At 42.0% G+C, this 23,340-nt stretch overlaps 2 protein-coding genes across 7 annotated transcripts in view; one reads left to right on the forward strand and one right to left on the reverse strand.

Annotated features, from left to right (window-relative positions):
• The first annotated feature begins 690 nt into the window (after positions 1-690).
• CDPF1 (cysteine rich DPF motif domain containing 1) lies at positions 691-11,060 on the forward strand. Of its 2 annotated transcripts, XM_035138344.2 has the most exons (4): positions 691-1,249; positions 4,434-4,650; positions 6,225-6,336; positions 9,170-11,060. In XM_035138344.2, exons 2-4 carry the CDS (start codon positions 4,538-4,540, stop codon positions 9,320-9,322), a joined length of 378 nt encoding a protein of 125 aa, XP_034994235.1. In that variant the 5' UTR covers positions 691-1,249; positions 4,434-4,537; the 3' UTR covers positions 9,323-11,060. The 2 variants fall into 2 exon arrangements, with proteins under 2 accessions (XP_034994235.1, XP_034994236.1); XM_035138345.2 differs by lacking the exon at positions 691-1,249 and having other exon boundaries at positions 2,651-4,650.
• Positions 11,061-11,121: 61 nt separating this feature from the next.
• The window catches only part of PPARA (peroxisome proliferator activated receptor alpha), a 43,669-nt gene continuing 31,450 nt past the window's right edge, over positions 11,122-23,340 (reverse strand). For 4 of the 5 annotated variants that reach the window (XM_035137566.2, XM_035137565.2, XM_035137564.2 and 1 more), the window contains one exon: positions 11,122-23,063. In XM_035137566.2, the coding sequence (XP_034993457.1) occupies positions 22,816-23,063 (248 nt within the window). In that variant the 3' untranslated portion in view covers positions 11,122-22,815. The remainder of the gene's footprint in view (positions 23,064-23,340) is intronic. The other variant, XM_035137567.2, reaches the window with a different exon arrangement.

The following is a 23,340-nucleotide window of genomic DNA, read 5'->3' on the forward strand; positions in this document are numbered from 1 at the left end:
CCTGGTGGGGGAGGAGGCATTTTGTTGTTCACCTCAGGTGCCAAAATGTCTTGGACTGGCCCTGGGAACTGGTGTTGTGTAACTCCAGAGTTCACCTTTGTCTTGCCCTCACTGATGGTCCTAGATAAGCCACTCTGCCTCAGAATCCCTTGCCACATCTGCAAGATAGCAATACTGACCGGTTCTCCAAGGTTATGAAGTTTCTGTGTTTGTTAAACACTTTGACTATTTGAAAATGTAAAGTGAATACTTATTGCTTAAGGCACAGGAGGCTCAAATGGGAGAAGAAAAGCCTACATTTTTGGTGAAAATCTCTCTGCATTTAAGTGTCAATGAAAATCACTCAATGCAAAATAACAACAACCTCCCCATGTGAAACTTGATGAAAATGTATTGAATTTCACCCCCCTCAAAAATTGGCATAGCTGGGTTTATTTTATACCTGTGGAGAAACTAGAACTGCACTGGGTTTTATCATCTGCATGATTTACTTTAGATTCTTGCATTTGCAGGGGGGTGGACGCGATGGCCCCTGGGATCCTTTCCAACTCTATAGTTCTATGATTTACTTGGAGGCTAGACCTGGCCATTTCAGCGGGTCTTAATTCCAAGTATTTTTATAGCTTGCAGACCTCACTTCCGCTGATCCTATTTATAGGTTTGCTCGGAAATGAAGTCATTTTAGTGGGACTTGCGTCCGAGTTAGTGACTCCATGGCGTATCTCAGAATTTGAAGACGTAAAGTCAGGTCGGCAGTGAGAAGCAGCTGGTTACCCAAGTGGCGGTTGCAACGTTTCTGGTTCCCCGAAGGGAGCATTTTATCTACCGCTCCTTTAAAAGGAGGGGCCGGTAGCTGCGAGGGTACAGAAGTTTGCAGGCGCCCTGATCATGTGGCTCTGAAACAGGAAGTGGTTGTAGAGCTTTGATTCTTAAAAATAGGAGAGCAATGCAATGTTGCATGCTTACTATTTTTTTTTACAGGCGGTCCTGACTTAAATCTTAAATAGGGAAGGTACGTTGCAATGAACATTAGCTAAAGCCACGCATTCTCTTTCTGCTCGAATCTGCCTGGTCCTGTCTGCTACTTCCTCGGAAGTAAAGGTCTTTTGTTGGCAGCAGCGCTCGTGTCCAAGCACTCTCCGTGCGTAAAGAAAATTGGTGCCTCGGTGTGCAGCAGATCTTTTGATAACGTCTCTTGGATGTGATTTTCTGCCCGGAAAGTGGCCCATTCGGCAAGGGAGCTCCAAGAGTAAGTGGCACTTTGAACTCGACTGCTTTGGGGCAGAATCAGGGCACGTCTTGCTGCAGGGACAGCGCCATGTTCGGAAGAAGTTTGGAGATCATGTGCTCTCTAGGAGACTCAAGCGCCGCGCGCCTCCTCGGTTGTCATTTTGGAGGCGCGTCTTCCTTTTGCGCTCGGAGTTGCGCATTTCCTTCTCACCACTTCTTATTCAATCATAGGATCACATGAGGTTAATCTAGTAATTTCAACATGCCCCCCCAATCCAATTTGAAACCATACCGGCCCCTGCTAAACAACTTTGCCAATGTGCTAGCAGTTTTATTGCTGCGCCTGCCAGGTCTATGAAAAACAGATGTGGGGATAGATATGCGCTAAGGAAATTCCACGAACAGTTGTTTATCAATAATGGAATTACAACTAGAATGTAATGACCAGCTTTGTGAGTTTTTAGTCGTTATACGTTTTCTCAACCGGGGCAGGGGGGAGGGCAAAAGTTCTGTTACTGTCCTCTAGAGGGCAACGGTGCCACCCTCTGACATCCATGGTGATCTTCCTGGAGCGGCGGGGGGGGGGGTTCTTTAATGAGCCCTGACCTTGAGTGCAGGGGTTGCAGCCAAACTTTGTGGACCGATAGGCACATAGTGAAGTTTGAGAAACTGCTATGGGTACCACAAACTGGCTGCTATTGGGGGTTTGTGGCATAACAGAAAATTAGAAGAGGGTCATTTGCTGTTGCTCTTCTCACCCAGACAGCCTGCAACGTCCTGCTGGAACAGGTCTCATCACCATACATGCCTCTTCCTCTCCCCTTCCCATTCACAGATCACAAATTCATGCTCTTGGTCTTTCTCACCTGCCTGCACCTCCTGCACCTCTGTCTCTGACGCAGAGCACACTTCACTAAACTCCCCAGCAAGGAAGTGCCTGCAGTCGGCTCCACATGCTGGTGGCTTATAACCAGTTGAGCATATGGGATTATCCCTGTCGCTTCTCCCTCAGCTAGTAATTCAACACCCCCTTTAAAAAAATAAATATCTGATACCTTCATTTTACATTTGCAAATTGAGTTACTTAATATAATTACCAATAAATGAAAAAGTGATGATGATGAGCACACCAACCAACTCCAAATATTCACAGGCCATGAACTTATTCATTCACAAAGTAGTCCACATGTTCCCCCCCCCCAATAGACTAAGAGTTGATAAAATAGCTGACTTCCATGTTTTGCTGGTGATGTGCATGCTGTGGTTAGCATATATGCAGCTAATACAATGTTTGTGCTCCTCTAACTTCTTATTTCATTGCTCTCTAACAACATGATTTGAGGGTTTGGTTGCACTCCATTTCCTACTTTCATATATATATATATATATATATATATATATATATATATATATATATATATATAAAAGCAATTTATTAAATTTTTCAATTAAACACATTAAACAAAACAAAACATTCAACAACAAACAAAACACACACAATTTTTCTCTTTTTAACATCTATTCATCTATCTCAAATTCCCAGTGCTCTGCCGAGCTTTGACTTCCCTCCCTCCCCTCATCTGGTTTTCTTATCAACTCTTGTCTCGCAGTTCCTTTACTCCTTCTACTTAAAGTCATTTCGTAGGATTTATTTCAATCCTGCAAGTGTCTTTAAACTTCTACAATTCATCTCCATATAGTCCACAAATTTACTCCAGTCTTTTTGGAACTTTGCCTCTCCCTGGTTTCGGATCCTGCTAGTCAGTCTTGCTAATTCCGCATAGTCCATCATTTTTGTCTGCCACTCTCCATTTCCTACTTTCTAATATCTTGGAGACCCCTTTAATCATGTCTGAATTGAGGTGAGGAGGCAGCTGACACCTTCAGGGGTAGATGGGGGCAGCTTGATCCTGAGAACACTCTCCTATCCAATGCTGTAAATATGCTCATTGGTCCTCCTTGTGTGCGAACTCCCTGCAGCAGAGAAAGGCCACAAGTGCCAGTATGAATTTAATCTGGTAAAATTAAATAAAGGGTATGGAAGGCCTCCCTGACATAAACCCAAGCTTCAGTTCAGGCTTGTCTGTGCAAAGTACATCTGTTTGTGCTTCCTTAATATGCAGAATAATTAGCTGATAAAGAGCAGCTGTGGAGAATTAAAAGCCACATAAAAATAATCACTGCCAAAGGCTTGAATAAGAAGATGAGAAACAAGTAAAACAAGATACCGGCCCACCTTACTTTGCTGTTCTGTTTGGATTTGTAACAGAGCTTCTGGAAGGAGCCGCCTTCCTTACTGGCTTCCAGCTCACACAATCACATGCCTGAAGACTCCCATGTCCTCCCAAGAGTGCACATGTGTTATGTGGGCATGACATGCATTGGCCTCTATGCCTTTAGGCTTGATTTGTGTGACTACCCTCCCCTCCCCCCACAACACTTTTGAGGGTGAAGAACATTGGCCCAGCATGTTCAAGCATCGTAGCCCAGTGATCCCACCCTGTGGAAATAACAACCCTCAATTGGTTGAGCATATAAACTGGGTGCATGGTGCTAAATAGCATGTCTTCTAGTGCAAACAGTTGTATGATAATGACAGTCTGATCTCCTACTGGTTCAACATCATGTTATCTTCTCAGTGAGATCTCATTATACTCCACACCAATCATGGTTAACTCATTTAAGGATTTCACGTGGAGCCACCTAGACGGTCACAGCAGTTGCACAACACAGCCCTATTGCGACTAAATGCTACACCTCCATTTCTTATTAAACACCACCACTAATCCCTGCTATACATTCAAAATTAGAATATCAGAAGATTTCTGACCTATTTCCCAGGTGCACTAAGTTTGTAAGTGCTGAGGGTTTTTGTGCATAGTTAATACAGTGGTACCTCGGTTTACGAACTTAATCCATTCCAGAAGACTGTTCTTAAACCAAAACCGTTCTTAAACCGAGGCAGGCTTTCCCTAATGAGGCCTCCTGTCGCCGTTCTTAGACCGAGGTAAAGGTCTCAAACTAGGACACTCTTTCCGGTTTTGCGGAGTTCATAAACCAAATAGTTCGCAAACCAGACTGTTCTTAAACCGAGGTACTACTGTATTTAGTCCCCAGTTCAAATCTCATATCTGGCATGAATTTACAGGTGATCTTTGGAAGCCATTACTCTTTAGCCTCAGCACTATGAGTCGAGCTTTCAGTTTCAGGTGCAGTGCATGGGGACCACTCTGGACAGTCCTGGACCAGCTGAGTGGCGCCACATACAAATCCATTTGTTTGGGCATTTGGTTGGCAGCATTCCCCTATGAAGCGCAGCAAGGAGTCCCAGTGCTGTGGCACTTTCAAGTGTGAGTTGTGTGGATTAACTGCTCCGTACAGCTACTACGGACAGAAACCCCAAAATGCTGCCTCCGTTACGTAAGTACATCTATTATCACTTACTCCCTGTGCTGTCCACCAATGATAGTATCTCCACTATGGAAAGCAGCTCCTTTGAATGATAAATGCCATGTAGCTGAGGGCCAGTGGCTAGCCCAGAGATCGGAATTTTGGCCACCTGATCTGTGTTTGCAGTGATTTGTAGGGCAGCCATGATTTTCCTACATCTATATGAAGTTGGGAAAAGTAACAGTTTATGTGTGTAAGCACCTCCCCACACCTGTGTCTTGTGAAAACTGGGTCTGCACCTGCACAGAGAAAGGGAGACCCAGTCATGCGTTTTTTGCCGAATGTGTAGCTAGGACCAAAACATTTGAGGAGTCTTGCTTTCAAAAAGGTACAAAGAGCCTTGTGACACCTTCAAGATGAACTGATGCCGGGCCTCTTCCCACATAAAGTATGAATGTAGCAAACAGGCACCCAAGAACGACTGATTCTTATAAGTTCACTTCTCAAGAGATCCAGAAATTAGCCTTGGTGAGGGTCTCAGGAATTCTCTGCTAGAAATCTTGAGCTCTGCTCACGGTTTCCTGAGAACTGGGAATGAAAGTTCCGGAATGTGACCTATAGCTATGGCCTTACTGTAGTGGTGCCCTCCAGATGTTTTCAGCTACAACTTCCAGTGGCCACAGTCAGCATTGGCCATGCTGGCCTGTGCTGAAGGGAGTTGTCGTCAAAACATCTGGAGGGCACCAGCTTGCAGCATCCTGCATTATGGATTCACGAATGGCTTGCTAATAAGACACAGAAAACTGCTGCCACCTAACATAGGACACAGTTTAATTGAGAGCTTGATATTTAATGGGGACCATGTTTCTATCCCTTACTTTTTGCAGGGAGAAGGACCATTGTCAATTCACCGGTCAGTGATAAACAAAACTGTTCCTTTACCTCACAGTGACCCTTCACTGTTTTTCAGGGGCATTCAAGAGTCCCCTAGTTTCATGATGAGGAAATCTATTTTGGTCCCTGGAGCATTCAGCATCTGGTGTCTGCCAAAGGCAGGCCGGGTTGGGGCCAGGAGCAAGTTGTTCTGTGCCCTTTCGGAGTGTAAGAATTGTCCTTTGGAAACACCAGCTTAATTCCAGAGAGGGCACAAAAGGGTTGCCCTCTCTGGCAGATCCCTTCTCTTGTTTTACACCTCAGCTGCTCACTCCTATTTGCCTGTGTCTTGGCTCATGCATGGGAGCTGGCCGCTGAAGGCTGTCAAGAAAGCAACTCCTGACACCCCCACGGTTGCGATTCTTGCTGGGATGGGGCGTGGCGCTCTAGAGGCTTTGCCTTTGTCTTGGGAAAGTCAGCTGAAGTGGGGAGCTTAGGGAAGGATTCAGCTAAAGCCTCCATTCCTGTTACTTTTGAGGGAGGTCTGGTATGCTGTTTCCCACAGGGGTGAATGGATATCATGCCTCTCCTCTGAAAATGGCTTTAGCTCAGTACAAATGTAGTCCCTGTTGAATATTAGCCACTGACCTGGTCCTTAAGATTGGATATGGGAATGTGAGTTGCTCCTTGCCAGTGCTATCTCTTTAAAATGTGGAATGGTTCTTTCCCAGCCTCCTGGAGGAATGCTATGTCATGAAGGATCCATTCACCTCTGACAAGGACAAATTCCTTATACTTGGATCTCAGTGCAGTTTGTGTTGCAAGCATGTGTGTGTTGGCACAGTAAGTAGCACGTGACGCCTCTTGCATTTATATCTCTGATGTTCGTTTCATAGGCAGTGACCTAGAGGCTGAAAATCAAGCCAAGTGGAACATAACCTTTTTTCCACCCTTGCTTTGCCATTACCTTTTATATACTACTGCAAAATGTTGTTGTTGTTGTTGTTTAGTCGTTTAGTTGTGTCCGACTCTTCGTGACCCCATGGACCAGAGCACGCCAGGCACTCCTGTCTTCCACTGCCTCCCGCAGTTTGGTCAAACTCATGTTCGTAGCTTCGAGAACACTGTCCAACCATCTCGTCCTCTGTCATCCCCTTCTCCTAGTGCCCTCCATCTTTCCCAACATCAGGGTCTTTTCCAGGGAGTCTTCTCTTCTCATGAGGTGGCCAAAGTATTGGAGCCTCAGCTTCAGGATCTGTCCTTCCAGTGAGCACTCAGGGCTGATTTCCTTCAGAATGGGATAGGTTTGATCTTCTTGCAGTCCATGGGACTCTCAAGAGTCTCCTCCAGCACCATAATTCAAAAGCATCAATTCTTCAGCGATCAGCCTTCTTTATGGTCCAGCTCTCACTTCCATACATCACTACTGGGAAAACCATAGCTTTAACTATACGGACCTTTGTAGGCAAGGTGATGTCTCTGCTTTTTAAGATGCTGTCTAGGTTTGTCATTGCTTTTCTCCCAAGAAGCAGGCGTCTTTTAATTTCGGGACTGCTGTCACCATCTGCAGTGATCAAGGAGCCCAAGAAAGTAAAATCTCTCACTGCCTCCATTTCTTCCCCTTCTATTTGCCAGGAGGTGATGGGACCAGTGGCCATGATCTTGGTTTTTTTGATGTTGAGCTTCAGAACATATTTTGTGCTCTCCTCTTTCACCCTCATTAAAAGGTTCTTTAATTCCTCCTCACTTTCTGCCATCAAGGTTGTGTCATCTGCATATCTGAGGTTGTTGATATTTCTTCCGGCAATCTTAATTCCGGCTTGGGATTCATCTAGTCCAGCCTTTCGCATGATGAATTCTGCATATAAGTTAAATAAGCAGGGAGACAATATACAACCTTGTCGTACTCCTTTCCCAATTTTGAAACAGTTCCATAATTCAGTTTTTTTAATCGCCCTCTGAAGGATCAACACCTTAAGTGCTCCTTTTCTCAGGCTTATCTGCCAAGCTCAACAGAAAGTCTTCACCAGCAGGTGAACAATTGGCCATCTCGTACTTGCTCTTCAGCTGCTTGAATGTTCATAAATATGCTATGGAACCACAACAACTTAACTACTGGGTGGGTGTGTTTGTCATCTCAGGGCAGTCGGTGCCAGTCACACTGCTCAGTGTGAGCCTGTTATTTACATTGCTAACCGTAGCAACATACCCTATCTAATGCCTGGATTATTTGACCATGAAGGGAATACTTATACTGAAAATGAATATTGGTTTTATACCATTTTCATTTTTGTGACTTCCTCCATAGAATCCTAAAAATTGGATTTTGCCGAAGCATTGAGAATGTCCCTTGAGGAGTCCCTCGCACTTCTCCCCTATGCTGTGTTTCTAGAGTTTTGGGGGGCCACAAGAATTCTGCCATTTATTTTCATTTGCACATTTCCTTTTTGCAGACTGTTTCTTAGCTTTTGAGCTTTGTTTGGCTTCTTCTGTAATGAAGATCTGTGGGTTGCTTTGGTGTTGCAAGCTTCTCTGGATGTTATCTCCTACAGCCAAAGGCTTTATGCGTTGTGTCATGACAGGCAGCCCTTACTTGAAGTAGCTGTGGATATAAGGAACCATTATGAGGCGATACAGGAAAAACAGATTTTCCCAAGTTGTGCAACTTGAGGAACTGTTTCATCACATCTGCTACACGCTAAATATTTCCCTTCCAACTGTAAGATTCTCTGAAAAACATAATTCATAACCCATTTCCCCCCGCTCCCAGTCCTCTGAAATGATATTGAACTAAGGATTCTAGATTTGTTCAAAGCAAGTTTTGGCTTCCTCCTGGAACAGATCTTACACCCTTCATTGGCCTATAGCAAAATATATTTATTTCATAGAATCATAAGAGTTGGAAGAGACCACAAGCAGGAAACACCATCAAAGCATTCTTGACATATGGCTGTCAAGCCTCTGCTTAAAGACCTCCAAAAAAGGAGACTCCACCACACTCCTTGGTAGCAAATTCCACTGCCAAACAGCTCTTACTGTCAGGCGGTTCTCCCTAATGTTTAGGTGGAATCTTCTTTCTTGTAGTTTGAATCCATTGCTCTGTGTCTGCTTCTCTGGAGCAGCAGAAAACAACCTTTCTCCCTCCTCTCTATGACATCCTTTTATATATTTGAACATGGCTATCATATCACCCCTTAACCTTCTCTTCTCCAGGCTAAACATACCCAGCTCCCTAAGCCGTTCCTCATAAGGCATTGTTTCCAGGCCTTTGACCATTTTGGTTTACCTCCTCTGGACACATTCCAACTTGTCAGTATCCTTCTTGAACTGTGGTGCCCAGAACCACTGGTGGAGTACAAGCCACCCCAGATGGCAAGACTGGCTGTTAAATTTTAAGAAGTGGCTGTATCTGTATGTATCTTAATTCCTGAGCACAAGGGGGGTTCCAGAGCAGGAGGCGCCCCTGAAGCAGTTGAGCAGGCATCCCCCAGTCCTCCTTTCTTTGAGTTTCCTTAACTCCGCTTCAGGTGCCACTGAAAGCTAAGAAATGAGTTAGTCACCACTATGGCTCATTAAAAGCACTTGGACTAGCCTTTTGGCTGGATTGGGGCCATACACAAGAGTAGATGTAATGTGTTAGTTTGGTGAGTTTAGGAATTTCTCTGTTCTTTTTCAGGACTGTAGCCTTTTCTACGCAAAAAGATTCTGCCTCCCCTGTCTAAAGTTACACCTAAATGAGTTTCCGGCGGAAATAAGGCAAGATTTGGAAAAGAAAACTCAACACCAATCTTCAAAAAAGGGAGATTCCAAGACTTCGAAGAAAAACTAGGTTGTTTTTGACCCAAGTGTGTGTTTTTTTGTAACAAATATAAAGCTGTGTCTGATAAATCTCTTCTAGAACAGTTTTTATAAGATAGTTCAGTTGGAGGATTTAATTTTTGCACCGAAGCTGCAATGCCTGGTGCCCACCTGGTGTTTTGGACTAGAGCATCCATCAGCCCCAGGCAGCCATGGCAGAAAGTCCCGGGGAACAAAGTGAAGCGTACTTCTGACTAAACAATAGGCATGCACTGCAAGTAAGGAAACAAGCCAGAGCAATATCAGACAGAGCTGTTTTCCTGTTTAGACTTGTTGATTGATTGAAGAGGAAAGTTTTATCATCAAATTAGAAGAATAAGGAACAGTGGTTACCATACATATAACTAATGAGCATTTATGACTGCTCTATCACCTCTCAGCATATTTTATTAAAAACTGACCACCTGGGGGCAATGAAGGGTCATCACGACTTTCAGCAAACTGGGGGTCACTAGTTACAGAAAAACAACAAAAGCCTTGCAGAACACTCCAACTTCTCTGTGCCATCACCATATTTTAACTGTACGTCAGAATTTTTCCAGCTGCTAAAATCTTATAATTGTGCAGGGGATTTTATCAGTAGTTAAATCCTCCAGCTGAACAATAAAAATTGTGTTGGTTAAAGGCAGTTCATTTGCTACCCCTTTCTGTCAACCATTGTCACAGCAAGTAGCTAATAGGCATGCTGGAGAAGGGCTGGTTAAAAACATAAGAAATAAAACTACCAAGATCCTGCCTCATTCAGTGTAGTTCAGGTAGAGGAACGATTCAGCAGACCATATATATCTATCAGCCGATGACTAATGGAAGCCTGCATTGAAATAACTACACTTACAGGACCAAGCCCATTCCCAAGGCTCTGTAGAAGCTGCAGTTGCACAGGAACTCCCATAAAGTACAGAACAGGATACAGGGCACACCACCCTTCATTTTGCTTGCTATGTTAAAAGGGGGACTTCATCCTCTTTCAGTTGCAAATACAGACCTGCAATTGTAGACATTGCTTCTGAAAGTTGAAAAGCTGGGAAGTGAAGCAAAGGAAGAGTCCCAGTGATTTGGGAGGGGCCTTTGCTCTTCTCCACAACTGACAAAACCAGAATTATGCAAGACAGGAGAAAATGAATAGTAACGTTAGGGGGAAGCGAAGCCATGCAAATTATGTGGACTGCAGAAGTCTGCTTGTGTTGGAGCTGTATTATAATAAGCATTGCATGACCAGCCTTATCTCTCTTTAGCACATAGCCCTGCTTCTATATCTTCTATATCAACAGACAATAGCTTGAATGACCTTCCTATCTGTCTATCTTGAACATCTTGGCTATTGGCTATTATACTACATTTTAAGGGCATTTCATAGATAAATTTTGCATAGGTTCTATGAGCACCACATAGGGGTTTCATGCTATAAATGTTTTGCTGAGAAATTGCAAATGGGTCATTGATAACAGGAGTTGTTGCTTTTACACTTACCCCAGAAAAGAAAACACAAAATTAAATGGGGGAAATGTGGGCTAGCATTTTGATTACCGCGATGTCATATGGATGCAGCAAAAAACCTTGTGTTTGAGAGCACAGATCCCACAACACAAACATACCTGGAGGCATCCTAAAGGCTCAATCCTAAAAATAAAATAAAAAACACTGGGAGGTGAACCCTCTTGAAAACAGAGGGACATATCTCTAATGTGCATTAAATTTTGCTACCATGTTTAAATGTCACCACCAGAGGGTAGCAAATAAGTCATGATATTGTAGGATTGTTTTTTTAAAAAAAATGCATGCTATATTTACAATTGGATAACAACAACCCTGAATGTTATTTTAGCAAAGTGTAACTTTCAGGGGTTGACTTGGTAAATGTTGACTTTCAGACTATGTCCCAATCCCAAGACTGAATAACTTGCTTAGCGTCAAGCATTACAAGCTTTCTTTAACAAGCACATGTTTTACTACCATCTTCAGAAGTCTCAAATGAATTGGGGGAATAATGAGCAAAGGGATCAAACATCCTAAATTAGGCTACCAAGAAAGATCAAATACAAAATCCCAAGAATACATCTACAGTCATACCTCGGTTTAAGTACGCTTCAAGTATGAGTGTAATTGGTTCCAGAAGTCCGTACTTAACCTGAAGCGTACATAACCTGAAGCGAACTTTCCGGAAGTCTGTTCGCTTCAGGTTAAGTACACTTCAGTTTGAGTACTCCACGGACCATCTGGAATGGATTAATCCACTTTCCATTACTTTCAATGGAAAAGTTCGCTTCAGGTTAAGTACGCTTCAGGTTAAGTACAGACTTCCGGAACCAATTGTGTTTGTAAACCGAGGTACCACTGTAATGGTAAAGGAAACTTTAAAAATAATAATAATGCAAGACTATTGGATTTTACAGAGAAAATAAATTCTCTTTGATATCTCCTGTTCACATCAGTGGGAATTCTGCAGGAAATTTTCAATATTGTGGCCTGTCATCTTAGTGCAAAATTTGCTGAACACACAGCATGTCTTCTATATAATGGAGCCACAAATTCTAGTCACACAAAAGTTCAGCAGCCTATGTGACAAGTACTGTCTAAGCCTTAAACTTTGAGCAGTAGCATATGATGGGAATACAGTGGTACCCCGCAAGACGAACGCCTGGCGCAACAAAAATTTTTTTGGAAGAATCGCAAAACAAAGTCATCTATAGCTGTGCTTTACAAGACGAAGCAGCCTTGTGAGAGGAAGGGAAGCTGCCGCCGCTTACCTTTAGGACTCCGCTGGTGACATCCACGGCTGCCGCTTCTGCCTCCTGCGGTGGCGCGGCGCTCATGGCTGCCTCTGCGGCTCCGGCCTTGCCCTCCTCGGCGGCCATGGTGGCCTCCGCGGCTCCTCCCCAGAGGGCTGGCGGGATCCGGCAGGAGCAGCAGTGAGGCTCGCCAGGCGGCCCTTGGCAGGAACAGCGTCGGCACGTGAAGGAGTAGAGGCTGAGGCGGGAGGAGACCCCTAGCCCTCCTCCTGCTTCCCCCTCCCCAGAGCCTTAAAGACTTCCGGCCGTGGTGGGTGAGTCGGAGCCTTTTGGAGAGGGGCTTCTTTTTTGCCCATAGGAACACATTAAATTTCAATGCATTCCTGTGGGAAACCGCACTTCGCTAGACAAAATTATCGCAACACGAAACGACTCATGGAACAAATTAATTTCGTCTTGTGAGGTACCACTGTATGCATTTTACAGTAAATGGTGCAATTTAAGTGATTTCTGCTATAGATTTAATCTTTGTACTACAAGCAAGTAAAGTGGAACTTACAACAAAACATCATAGTATGAAGTGCTCCATTTCAGGATACTTCTCTCTATTCCTCCACCTCTGTTTTCCATTCCCCTCCTCCAACATTCAGCCAATATTGCATGCACACCAAACACTTCAAGTCTTCAGTGTGGTGGCTTTTGTTCCTAAACATTTCGTACTTTTGCAACCATGCTGGTCCCTCCCTGCCCCTAAAACATTATCTTCTTGTGTGCAGCTGGTGACATTTTGACTTCAGAGTCCAGTGATCATCTCTTTAACATCAGAAATAGAGGAAATAATAGTGATCGAGCACCTATTGCATGCATCAAAGGATGCTTCCACACAAGGCGTTTAAGGGAGAACAGCCATGCCCTGTTCACTTAGAATCATAGAGTTGGAAGAGACCACAAGGGCCATCCAGTCCAACCCCTTGCCTAGCAGGAAACACCATCAAAGCATTCCCATAGGATCATAGAATCAACTTAGCATCACCCATCCTGTTTCCCAATGCTGCGTCTGTCTTTGAGAAATGTAGAAGAGGAGCGCCCTCAGCTCTACTTGTAATTTCAAGCTTTAAGAGGTGTGGTTTGGATGTGAGCAGGTGACCCTTTCACAGCTCACCACACATTCAATATAACCTTTGTGGCCAGCAGCATTTTATCACCTTTAATTTTAAAAGCTGCTCTTTCATGTAGCACTATAGTGCTTTGCTATATTAAAAAAATTCTGCAACCTGCCTTTTTACACCTGTCTTGCCCCACCCTCCAGCCCTCGGGGTCTTCATGGGGGAGCTGTTTCTCCCCTCATCATTCTTCCTCTGGAGAGACACTTTGCCATTGAGGGGGGGGACTGGTTTTCCCTGTGCTACCCCACCTTCAGCCTGAGGAACCTTCAGAAGGGAGTTGCTGCCCCAGGCATTATTTGCAAGAGTATTTTAATGCACTGAAAGTTGATGAGTCATGGGGGTTTGGAGTGTGCATGAACTTAACGCTGCTTAATTTATTTTTTGGCTGCTATTGTTATGAATACTGTTTTATGACTCATAAATGTAGTATTGATTTGTTAATCATATATGAGTTAAATAATTATAAAGATTTTCTAGTTTTACAAAAGAACATGTGTTGTCTCTTTTTTCCAAATTGTAGAACCTTCTTTACTTTTGATGTGAGAATGTGTTGTTTAGAATACAGTTGGGGAAGGAGAAAGGGGGGAGAGGTGGGGGAGAAGGAGGTGGGGTGGTAACACTTAATAGTGGGCATGTGTGGTTTTACACCCGTGTCACAGCACAGGAATATAATCATTCAATTAAGTGCAAAATGCAATGCTTTTTCTTAGAGCAGGAATGTCCAAAGTCTGTTTGGGGGGCCTAATCCGGCCCCTGTGGCAGTTTAACTCCTGGGGTAAAAAAAAAGGTCAACAACTTCAATCCTAAACAATCCTCAACAGCTTTGGTTGGCCCTCATGCATGTTCACTTCATCAAATCTGGTCCTCTTTGAAAAAAGTTTGGGCACCCCTGTCTTAGAGGCTAAGAAAAGCTGTCTTTAAATGAGAGGTGTAGCTCTGGGGATGATAGTGCCCAGTTTGTTTGTTTTTCTACATTTTTCTTGTGTGTCATGTGTTTCAGAATAAGCTTAAGTTGTGGCTGTACTGTGTGTGGTAAAAATGTTTTCAATATCTAAAGTAATAACAATAAAAACCAAGATACATTTTAAATGAATATTTTATTTTATGAAAGACTATTTTAAACCATTAAGGCAAAAATCACACTGTGAAGTTTCCTCTTTTTACATACATTCATCAGTCCTTAGAGAGATTTGGACAATATTCCAGCAGACTCATTAAATACATTTTTCCTTATTCAATCCTTTGTTGTCTGAACAGGAAAATCAAAATGTCAAATATTAGAAAAATACATTGTCAATTAATAGGCATTTTTATTCTAAAATGGATTGACCAAATACTGTATTAATATTCTGGGTGACTTTTTCTGCAAGCAGAAAAGGGAAGAATTCAATTTTATTTCTCTACAAAACTCATATTTTACTAAAGAGATTTCATACCCACATCTAAATGCTACTACATGCAGCTGTTGTATTCCTGAATTTAACCTGAGTTAAGATTCCAATCCTGCAACCCCCTTTCAACTCAGCAAAACATTTCTGAGTAAACATGCTAGGATTGCATTGTTAGTGTTACTGTAAAGAAGGCAAATAAGAATCCTCCATCGTGTAGAGAAGCTACATACAAGAAAAGAGACAGTTTGTCCAGCCCAGCCCCCTGCATGCAGCCAGGCATTCTATCCATTCCCACCAGTGGGGGAATGTGCAAATTCTCCTCTTTCCTTTTTTAAAGGAGCTTGTTTCATTTTCACTTCCTCTAACTGTAAATGCAGAGAATGACTTAAACCAATCTCATAAACCTGTTCAACAGTTTTTTGCAAACTACCCGATGCATTTTCACAGGCTATCATACATCACAATATAATCCAAGGTTAAGTGTAAAACAAATAATCCAAAATACATGTGAAATTATTTCATTTTTATACATTTGTATCAAAGAATGTAGCATCGCCTATGATATTGTACTTAAATACTGCTACTGTATTCAAAATTTCTTAAGTCTCTGAACCTGCAGATCACTTTAAAAGGCACATGACAGGATAGTAGAATTAAGGAAAATGTTTTAAAAATCAAGTTGCTCTGCTGCCCTGCTTCACAGCTTTAACCCTGTAACTGATCACTTCAGCCAGCAAATGCACATAGCTATTAACTGGTAATAAATGAAAGCAAGAAGTCACCCTCATGTCTAGGATTTCCCATGCCTTAATCCTGAAGCTTGAAGTTGCATTTAGCTTATTCAACCAGAATGTTGTTATCTATCATATGAACTGAAAGACTGAGCTGGCCAATAACCAGGACCTGAATTTAAAACCCAACACAAAATCCAGATTATGATGTGATAGACGATGAAGTCTCCCTAGTTACAACTATTACATTATGAAAAATGTTGTTAAGCATTGCTTTGTTGTTTAATGCAAGGTCAATTAAAGCTGGAATGCTCTCCACCACTACTATTTCTCAAGTGTTTTTATTTATAAAGCAAGTATAATACACATTTCCTCTTCCTAAAAGCTGTTTTGCCGCTTTGGTGGAAGGCCTAGGCATTTCTCAGCTCCCTACCTCATGCTTAGAAGCAGGTGAAATATAGCAAGTCTTGCAATAAGTTAACCCTTGAGGTGGAAGGAGGGAACACATTGAAGGGAAACCAAGGAAAGCTGCTAACATGCCCCCTTTGTATTACCCAACTATCACTTTCATAGTGAACATAACGGAAGTCTTTCCCCTTCTCCAAGTCCCTAGGATCAGAGAGAGAGAGAGAGAGAGAGAGAGAGAGAGAGAGAGAGAGAGAGAGAGAGAGAGAGAGAGAGAGAGAGATCTATAGAGTATTTGAAGTGCAGCTGTCCAGCAGAAAAGCACTATTTGTAGAACTCAATACTTTGATACTGTGCGCATGCAGGCACAAATTCCCACAACAGTGGCAGCTCTAAAAGTATCTCAGTCATTGTGGAAATCAGACCATTGGTGATGCTCCCTAAACTGTATAGAGAAGTCAGATGAACCCAACCAGGCCATGCCCCCCCCCCATTTTATTGGTGGGGGAGGGGCTGCATTTATCATGAAGCATGAACCCGAGTTATTTCTCTTCCTTCCATTTTGAACAAATATTACTAAAGTTCCTTAAAAGCTACTGAACTGCAAGGCAGAGCTGGGAAGTCTAAAGGCCACCAGCCCTCTCTAAAGGGAAGGGGAGAAGAGAGACATGTCTGGGGTTAACCCCCAGTATTTCATTAAGTAACCCACCTTCAAAATAATGCAAAAAAACACCCAGCTTCAACTGAATTCTCATTTGATAACTGATATAGTTGCATTAGGCACATTGCAAAAACTTAAAACATCAGATTGTTCAAGTGGCAATCTAAACTGGGGGCGTTTGAAGCAGCCTGGATTCCCTTCATCTCATTCGCCAACTTGTCAGTGGGATCTCGCTTTGAAAAAAATCAATTAGATAAATGACTGTTCCTCTTTGCCCACCATGTCAGCGTAACCCTAACTGTTTCCTTTCATTGCCTTGGAAATCAACACGCTGATAGAATTTTGATTAATTGTACATTTCCTAGGCATTAGCTACGGTAGTAAAGCTTTTAAAAAGCAACACAAATCATTGAATTAGAAAGGACTCTCAGGGATTACTTCCTTCACCATATCTGTAATGAGTCTACCTTGCATTCGAATAATTGAAGTTAAGCATAGCAAACACACATTGAATAAGTCTCCATTAATCCTTGGGTAAAATCCTAAGATCTTTCCTTTAATAAGTCCCCATTTGTGAAAACTGTTCTAAATGCATACATGAGGTTTGATCCTGGGTCATTTTCTTAGTCTAACTCTTGCTTTGTTCCCCCCTGTCTCCCAATTATGATTCAACAAACATCTTTAGAAAAGCCTGATGACCCAGGAGCATAACAGATTCAGAAGCGAAGTCTCAGAAAGTAAGCTTATAATACAGTTATAATACATCTGATAGACCTTTACACAGGTTTTATTGCTGCCTAGAAAAAAATATACAGTGCAGAAAAATAAAGTTATAGACTATGTTGTCAGTTAGGTACTCTGGTTCAAGCCTGCATTTTAAAATTATTTTACACATGGAGGTGTAAATTGTAAGTATCAATCAGTAAAAGTCATTGCAAGTAGAGCAGGTATCACCTATGTTGCTCAAGGCATCATATTAGAATGCTTCCAAATAAAACTAAAATCACAAATATTTAAGTTACCAACATGTTTTTATATGAGGTTTGTTTCCATTAGCTCCAAAGTACACATAATTGGAAGCATCAGGATCTGTCTCTATGGCTTGTCTCTTTCCTAGGGCAATCAAAAGTCATAATTAAATAGCACAACCTACCAAGGAATGGTACTGGGCACTCTCCCATCCATCTCAACGATGCTGGGTTTCATAGCAAGGTTGGCTTATTAATTGTTCCCTATATATTTTTTAAAAAGTTTTAATTACAAATGCAGTGCAAATTCAGTGCAAAACATACCGTACTTAAATCTAAAGCTTACAGCAATAGCAATAAGCTGATAGGTCTAATTATTCCTACTAGACCGCAGATAAAAATCCTAAAAACTGTAAAATTCAGGGTTTATAACTATTGTAAACAGTTATATTAGAGTCTCCTTTACTCACTGGAGAACTAACCGTGCACATGAATGGCAACTGTGACTGCAACATAATTCTAAACAAGCCCATTACTGCTATAATATACAACTTCCAATTTTTCATCTGTGAAAGTGTCCGTATTATTGAAAGTATTTGCATATTTAGAACTGTGAAAAATTAAATTTAACCCAATGCTTTCTTTTAAAAATTGTTACACCACCAATTTTCTATAGGTTCATGGCAATATTGATATGAAATGGATCAAAACTATCACATTTGATTAAATAATAGCAGCACAACATCAAATATATTTAATCGTTTCACAACAGAAAAGCATAGCAAATTCAACATATATAATTATTTCCAGGTCACAGTGAAACATCATGAAATGAAACCCAGAGGAGAGTTACACATATAGAAAAGACAGAACAATGGGATCAGAAAGGGCTCACTTCTCCATTACTCTGACTGTCCTATTGAAGTCAAAGTCAACAACATCAATTTGAGACTCAGTTTGAGGGGGACGGCACAACTGCACCACGCCCCAGTATAACATGCCGAGGTGATGCTAGATGTCAAAGTGAAGAAATTCTACAAGGCACTGATAAGCAGGAGCTATAAATATGGGCCTAAAAAGAAATATAGTCACATGGCCACAGCTACGCCTACTTCCTGTTGTCTCATTGAAAGCGAGCTTGTGTCAGTGTTAAAAGCAGTTGGGCAACATGGCACTTTACAGGAAAATTGCATTAGCCACTCCTATGGCACACAAAATCTTGCTGTAGTGTGAAAAATGTCAAGCTTATGGGCTCACATGGGGAACGGGAAAAAGTATACCCCAACGTGCTTGAGGAAGCGAGGGGAGCAGACTCAGCTCAAGTGTCCATGCATTTAAGTGCCCCTCTCACATTATAATTAAGTAATAATTAGTAGCTAACGGTTAATGAAAGTGCCACAGGATAAAGACACAGAAATAGTGCAAAAAAATAAAAGTAGTGCGACTCCCCCCGCAAGCTACACAATTTGCATGATGAGAATAGATATTAGAACTGTTTCCAGTTTACTTGGACTTGCAACCCTGAGTCATATATTATAACTTTATTGAGCTAGCCAACTTGCTGCTGCCTTTTTTAAATAATTTGCTGAGGTAGCCAATTTCATTTTTGGAAAACAATTTTTTTCTTCAACATTGCACCTTGAGTTATGGTCCCAATCCTGAGTGCTCTGAATGATAGTGTAAGCAGTCTTCTAGTGCACTTTCTGACACTGCTTCTCCTAAAATCGACTGACTAACATATTACTGAAGTTCTTTAGGCTCTCAAAAGTTATTTCAGCACTTGTAATTCATAGGTTCAACCCACAGGTATTCACAAAATACTAGAGATCTTCACTGGAAAGAAATCAAAACATCATCCTACAACTGCATCCCATAGCATTCTAAATTACATGGAAGGCCACGGAAGGGAAGGCCACAGAGAGAAAGCAAAATGCTGGCAAGTGATTGGTCAATTGGCAGCTTGCAAACTTTTAAAAACAACATGGTAAAAAAAAAGGTATGATCTTAGTTTGTTGACATTAAGCCAGAGTTCTCCAGTTTGGACACTAGAGTGAGCCCAGCCTTGATATAAGCAAAGGCTCTTCATGCCACAGCTGGTGCACAATATGAAGAGGGCCAAAGGGCTCTAATACTGGTTTCAGTCTTAATAAGCCATGGTTTATGAAATACAAAAGATTTAAACGATCTGGAGAAAAACCAGCATATAGTAGCCAGGAACAGAAACCTGAGGCAGGACACTGTTTCCGGCTATACAGAAACCAGGCCAAATTTTAAAAACAAGGGATTGTCATTCAGTAAAGTAATTAATAATGTAAAGGGTGGAACTATTTGGATCTTGCAATACAAACCCAATACTTTTTACAAAATCACAGAATGCCCCTCTTGCAAATGACATCCATGTATTATAGTGGGAAGATATTTTAGTGGGAAGATATCTGCCACTAAAGCAGACCTAGGATTTTTCTTCTTCTTCCAAAATCAAGGTGGCTGATTTTGCTGTGATCTTATAAAATGTTATCTTTGAAACAGGTGTTCTAATAAGGTATTTGCACAGAATACAAATGAAGCAATCCTAAAGAATACAAAGGACCTCACAAATTACAATTTTAGAGACACGTGACTAGTTGCTGTGTGCAGCCTATAAAATAGCATTTAAAAACATCAAATGCACACACCTAGTAATACAATGAATTAAAAACAAACAGACCCCAGCATACAGTTTTTGTAATATCTGCAGCCTTTCATGTGCATCCATTAAAAACGATCCTCAAAGGAAACATTGTTCTGAGAAGTTGTGTATGCATCTAAAGAGCTCTAGAGACATATCTACACGGGATGCGGGTGGCACTGTGGGTTAAACCACTGAGCCTAGGGCTTGCCGATCGGAAGGTCAGCAGTTCAAATCCCCGGGATGGGGTGAGCTCCCATTGCTCGGTCCCAGCTTCTGCCCACCTAGCAGTTCAAAAGCACATCAAAGTGCAAGTAGATAAATAGGGACTGCTCCGGCGGGAAGGTAAACGGCGTTTCCGTGCGCTGCTCTGGTTCGCCAGAAGCAGCTTTGTCATGCTGGCCACATGACCTGGAAGCTGTACGCCGGCTCCTTCGGCCAATAACGTGAGATGAGCGCTGCAACCCCAGAGTCGGTCACAACTGGACCCAGGGGCGTAGGAAGATAGGGGCAGTGGGGGCGGTGTGCCCCGAGCGATGCGATCCCAGGGGCGCCATCGCCGCTGCCCGCCCTGCCCCCAAAACTCCCGCCCCGCCCCTGAGTGCATATCACTGGGGGCAGTGCGCCTTCTCTCCGTCCCCGGTGGCGGAGCATGAAGCTCCACCGCTGACTGGACCTAATGGTCAGGGGTCCCTTTACCTTTACCTAGGGACATATCTACACTGCTGGCATGTTTGATACCAATTTAAAGGTTATGACTTTCTCCAAAGAATCCTGGCAACTGTAGAATGGTGAAAGTTCTGAGATATCTGAATGAGATTCATAACCCCCACCCCAAAAAGAGTTGTCAGGGGTCCAGGAGAGGGAAAGCCTATATGATCAGTTTTTGTCTGTAGAATACAAAAACTATGCGTAACAACTTGCATTAGTGCTGAGTGTCTGGTTTAAACATAACCTTAATAAGCTAGGTTACAGTATTGAAACACTTTGGGCCTCTATGTGGTCCCCTGCCCACCCACCCCCACCCCCAAAATGAGTATTATTGCTTCTGCAGTGAGGAAAGGGCACTGAATTAGAAAATTATCCACAAGTCCAAACAACACACTACTCTGACTCCTATTCCTTGTTTCAGTGCTGTATGGAAGCAACATTCTGTCTGCTAAATCAACTTTGTTGTATCTATGGTTCGATATACTAACAACAGGTTAACATGAAGTTTGCCCAGAGCAGAGCTGTTTTAGAAATTCAATGTTTCAAATTCAAACTCAAGCACCAGAATACACAAGAAATTATGAACTGGCTCTGCATGACTATAAGGTTTTTGAATGTTCTATATTGACCCTGCATAGCTGACTGGAAATAAGCAGTTTGGCATGAACCATGGAAGAGGGAGGGCCTGGTTGCACATCACTAAATATATTTCCCAATATCATTATGGCTTTGACATGCCAATGGGATTTTATTTCAGTTAAATAAATAAAACAACACAGCAATCTTACAAAAGTCATAATTACTTCTGTGGAACCTATTTCCCAGAAATTGTGCATAGGACTGCAGCCTTAAGTAGGAAGAAAGCTTTTAAAAAATGCATCCTTTATGGAAAACAATCGAGGTAGGGACAGGATCTAAAGAAACTACAGTAAGCCTACAATTTATTTACCCTTCAACTTGTGCGCACTCAGTTTTACGCACTTGGCAAAAATAAAAACAAATAAAAGGGGGGCAGACATCTGGGGAAAGACTTTGGCAATCCTACCTGCCAGTATGGGAGCCCAATGTGCTTTGACTATACTGTACACAATTTTGGCTTTAAGCGCAATCCCCAGAACATAACCCCAGCATAAATTATGGGCTTACTGTACTTTAGATGCAGGGCTAGTGACTAGGGTGCCCTTCAGATATTTTATTGTATTTTATTCATTTTTAAATTTTCTATACTTTTAATAAAAACCTCAAAACGGTCTACAGCATATTAAATCAATAAGTAATAAAACAATAGTCGGGCAATGTTCCTCCGGCCTCATGAGGAGCCTCTTCAGTAGGGCTGGGTGAGTGTGGGTCTCGCCCGCTAGGCCAGGTGGATTGTGGACCACAGTTCACATTACCTCTGACTTTTGGTCATGCTGGCTGCGGCTTATGGGAGATGTAGTCCACAACATCTGGAGAATACAATATTGGCTACCCCTGATTTAAGGGATAGGGTATGATCAGTAGTATGTGACTTATTTTAATGGCAGACATCTCTGCCCCCACCATGTCTAATCCCAATCTGTTTTTGAAACACCTTCAGGTTTCCACAAAGCACGGAGGACTGATGTTGGAGAAACACTGCTAAAGCTTTAATGGACATCACATAAAGGCTTTTGGATCCTGGCCAAAACTCCTAGCTTTCTTACACTAATGAAGATGATGGGATAAAGGCTTAAAAGTGCAGAAACTTCATAAGAAGTACATGTTGTTAGCAAGTTCAGATGTACTATAAATGATATTACCACTGTTGCCCAAATTTCAAGTCAATCACAGCTTATTGCCATTTTTTATACATACTATACAGTTTCTCTTAAGTACTTAAAAATAACTCCTTGCAAGAAAAATATGATATTGCAGTTACGTACCTTTTAGCTCACTAATGCTTTGAAATAAAAGCACAACAGAGAGAAGTGTGCAGAGTAGTTTGCTCCCATCTATTGCTTTTGTATTTTCACGTCATACAAAACAAAAAACAAAACAAAACAAAAAACAGTCTTAGTACATATCCTTGTAGATTTCTTGTAGTAAAGGATGTAAGTGTGCATCAGATTCAGTCTTTTTGATAATCTGAACAAGCTGAGCATGTTCTGTGACAAGCTGTCGGAGGTCGGCCATTTTCTGTAGAAGCTTTGGGAAAAGGAAGATGTCATCAGGGTGGTTGTTTTGCAAGTGAAGTTTTAGTACATGCACAATGCTCTCCTGCATCTTTTCAATGTGTCTTATGTTTACAAGGCCAGGGCGATCTGTTCACCAAAACAAACAAAAAACGCATCAAGTTATTGTAGAAGAGTTAATCTGTGACCATAAATTATATTTGCTTAAGACCCCACTGAAAGACCCACTAAAAGACCTTCTCTGTAATGTTAACTGCAAGAATGAGGGTAGTAGAGTTTTTAAGACTGCTAGACTAGGGAAAATCTGCTTCAAATCCTCATACAGCCACAAATCAAGAGACAAATATAAACAGAAAGCAGTTTTTAAACAGAAAAAAACATATTTTTGATCTGTTAAACTGTTTGC

The sequence above is a fragment of the Zootoca vivipara genome, chromosome 5 (genome assembly GCF_963506605.1).
Source record: "Zootoca vivipara chromosome 5, rZooViv1.1, whole genome shotgun sequence".
In the NCBI taxonomy this organism is placed as follows: Eukaryota; Metazoa; Chordata; class Lepidosauria; order Squamata; family Lacertidae; genus Zootoca; species Zootoca vivipara.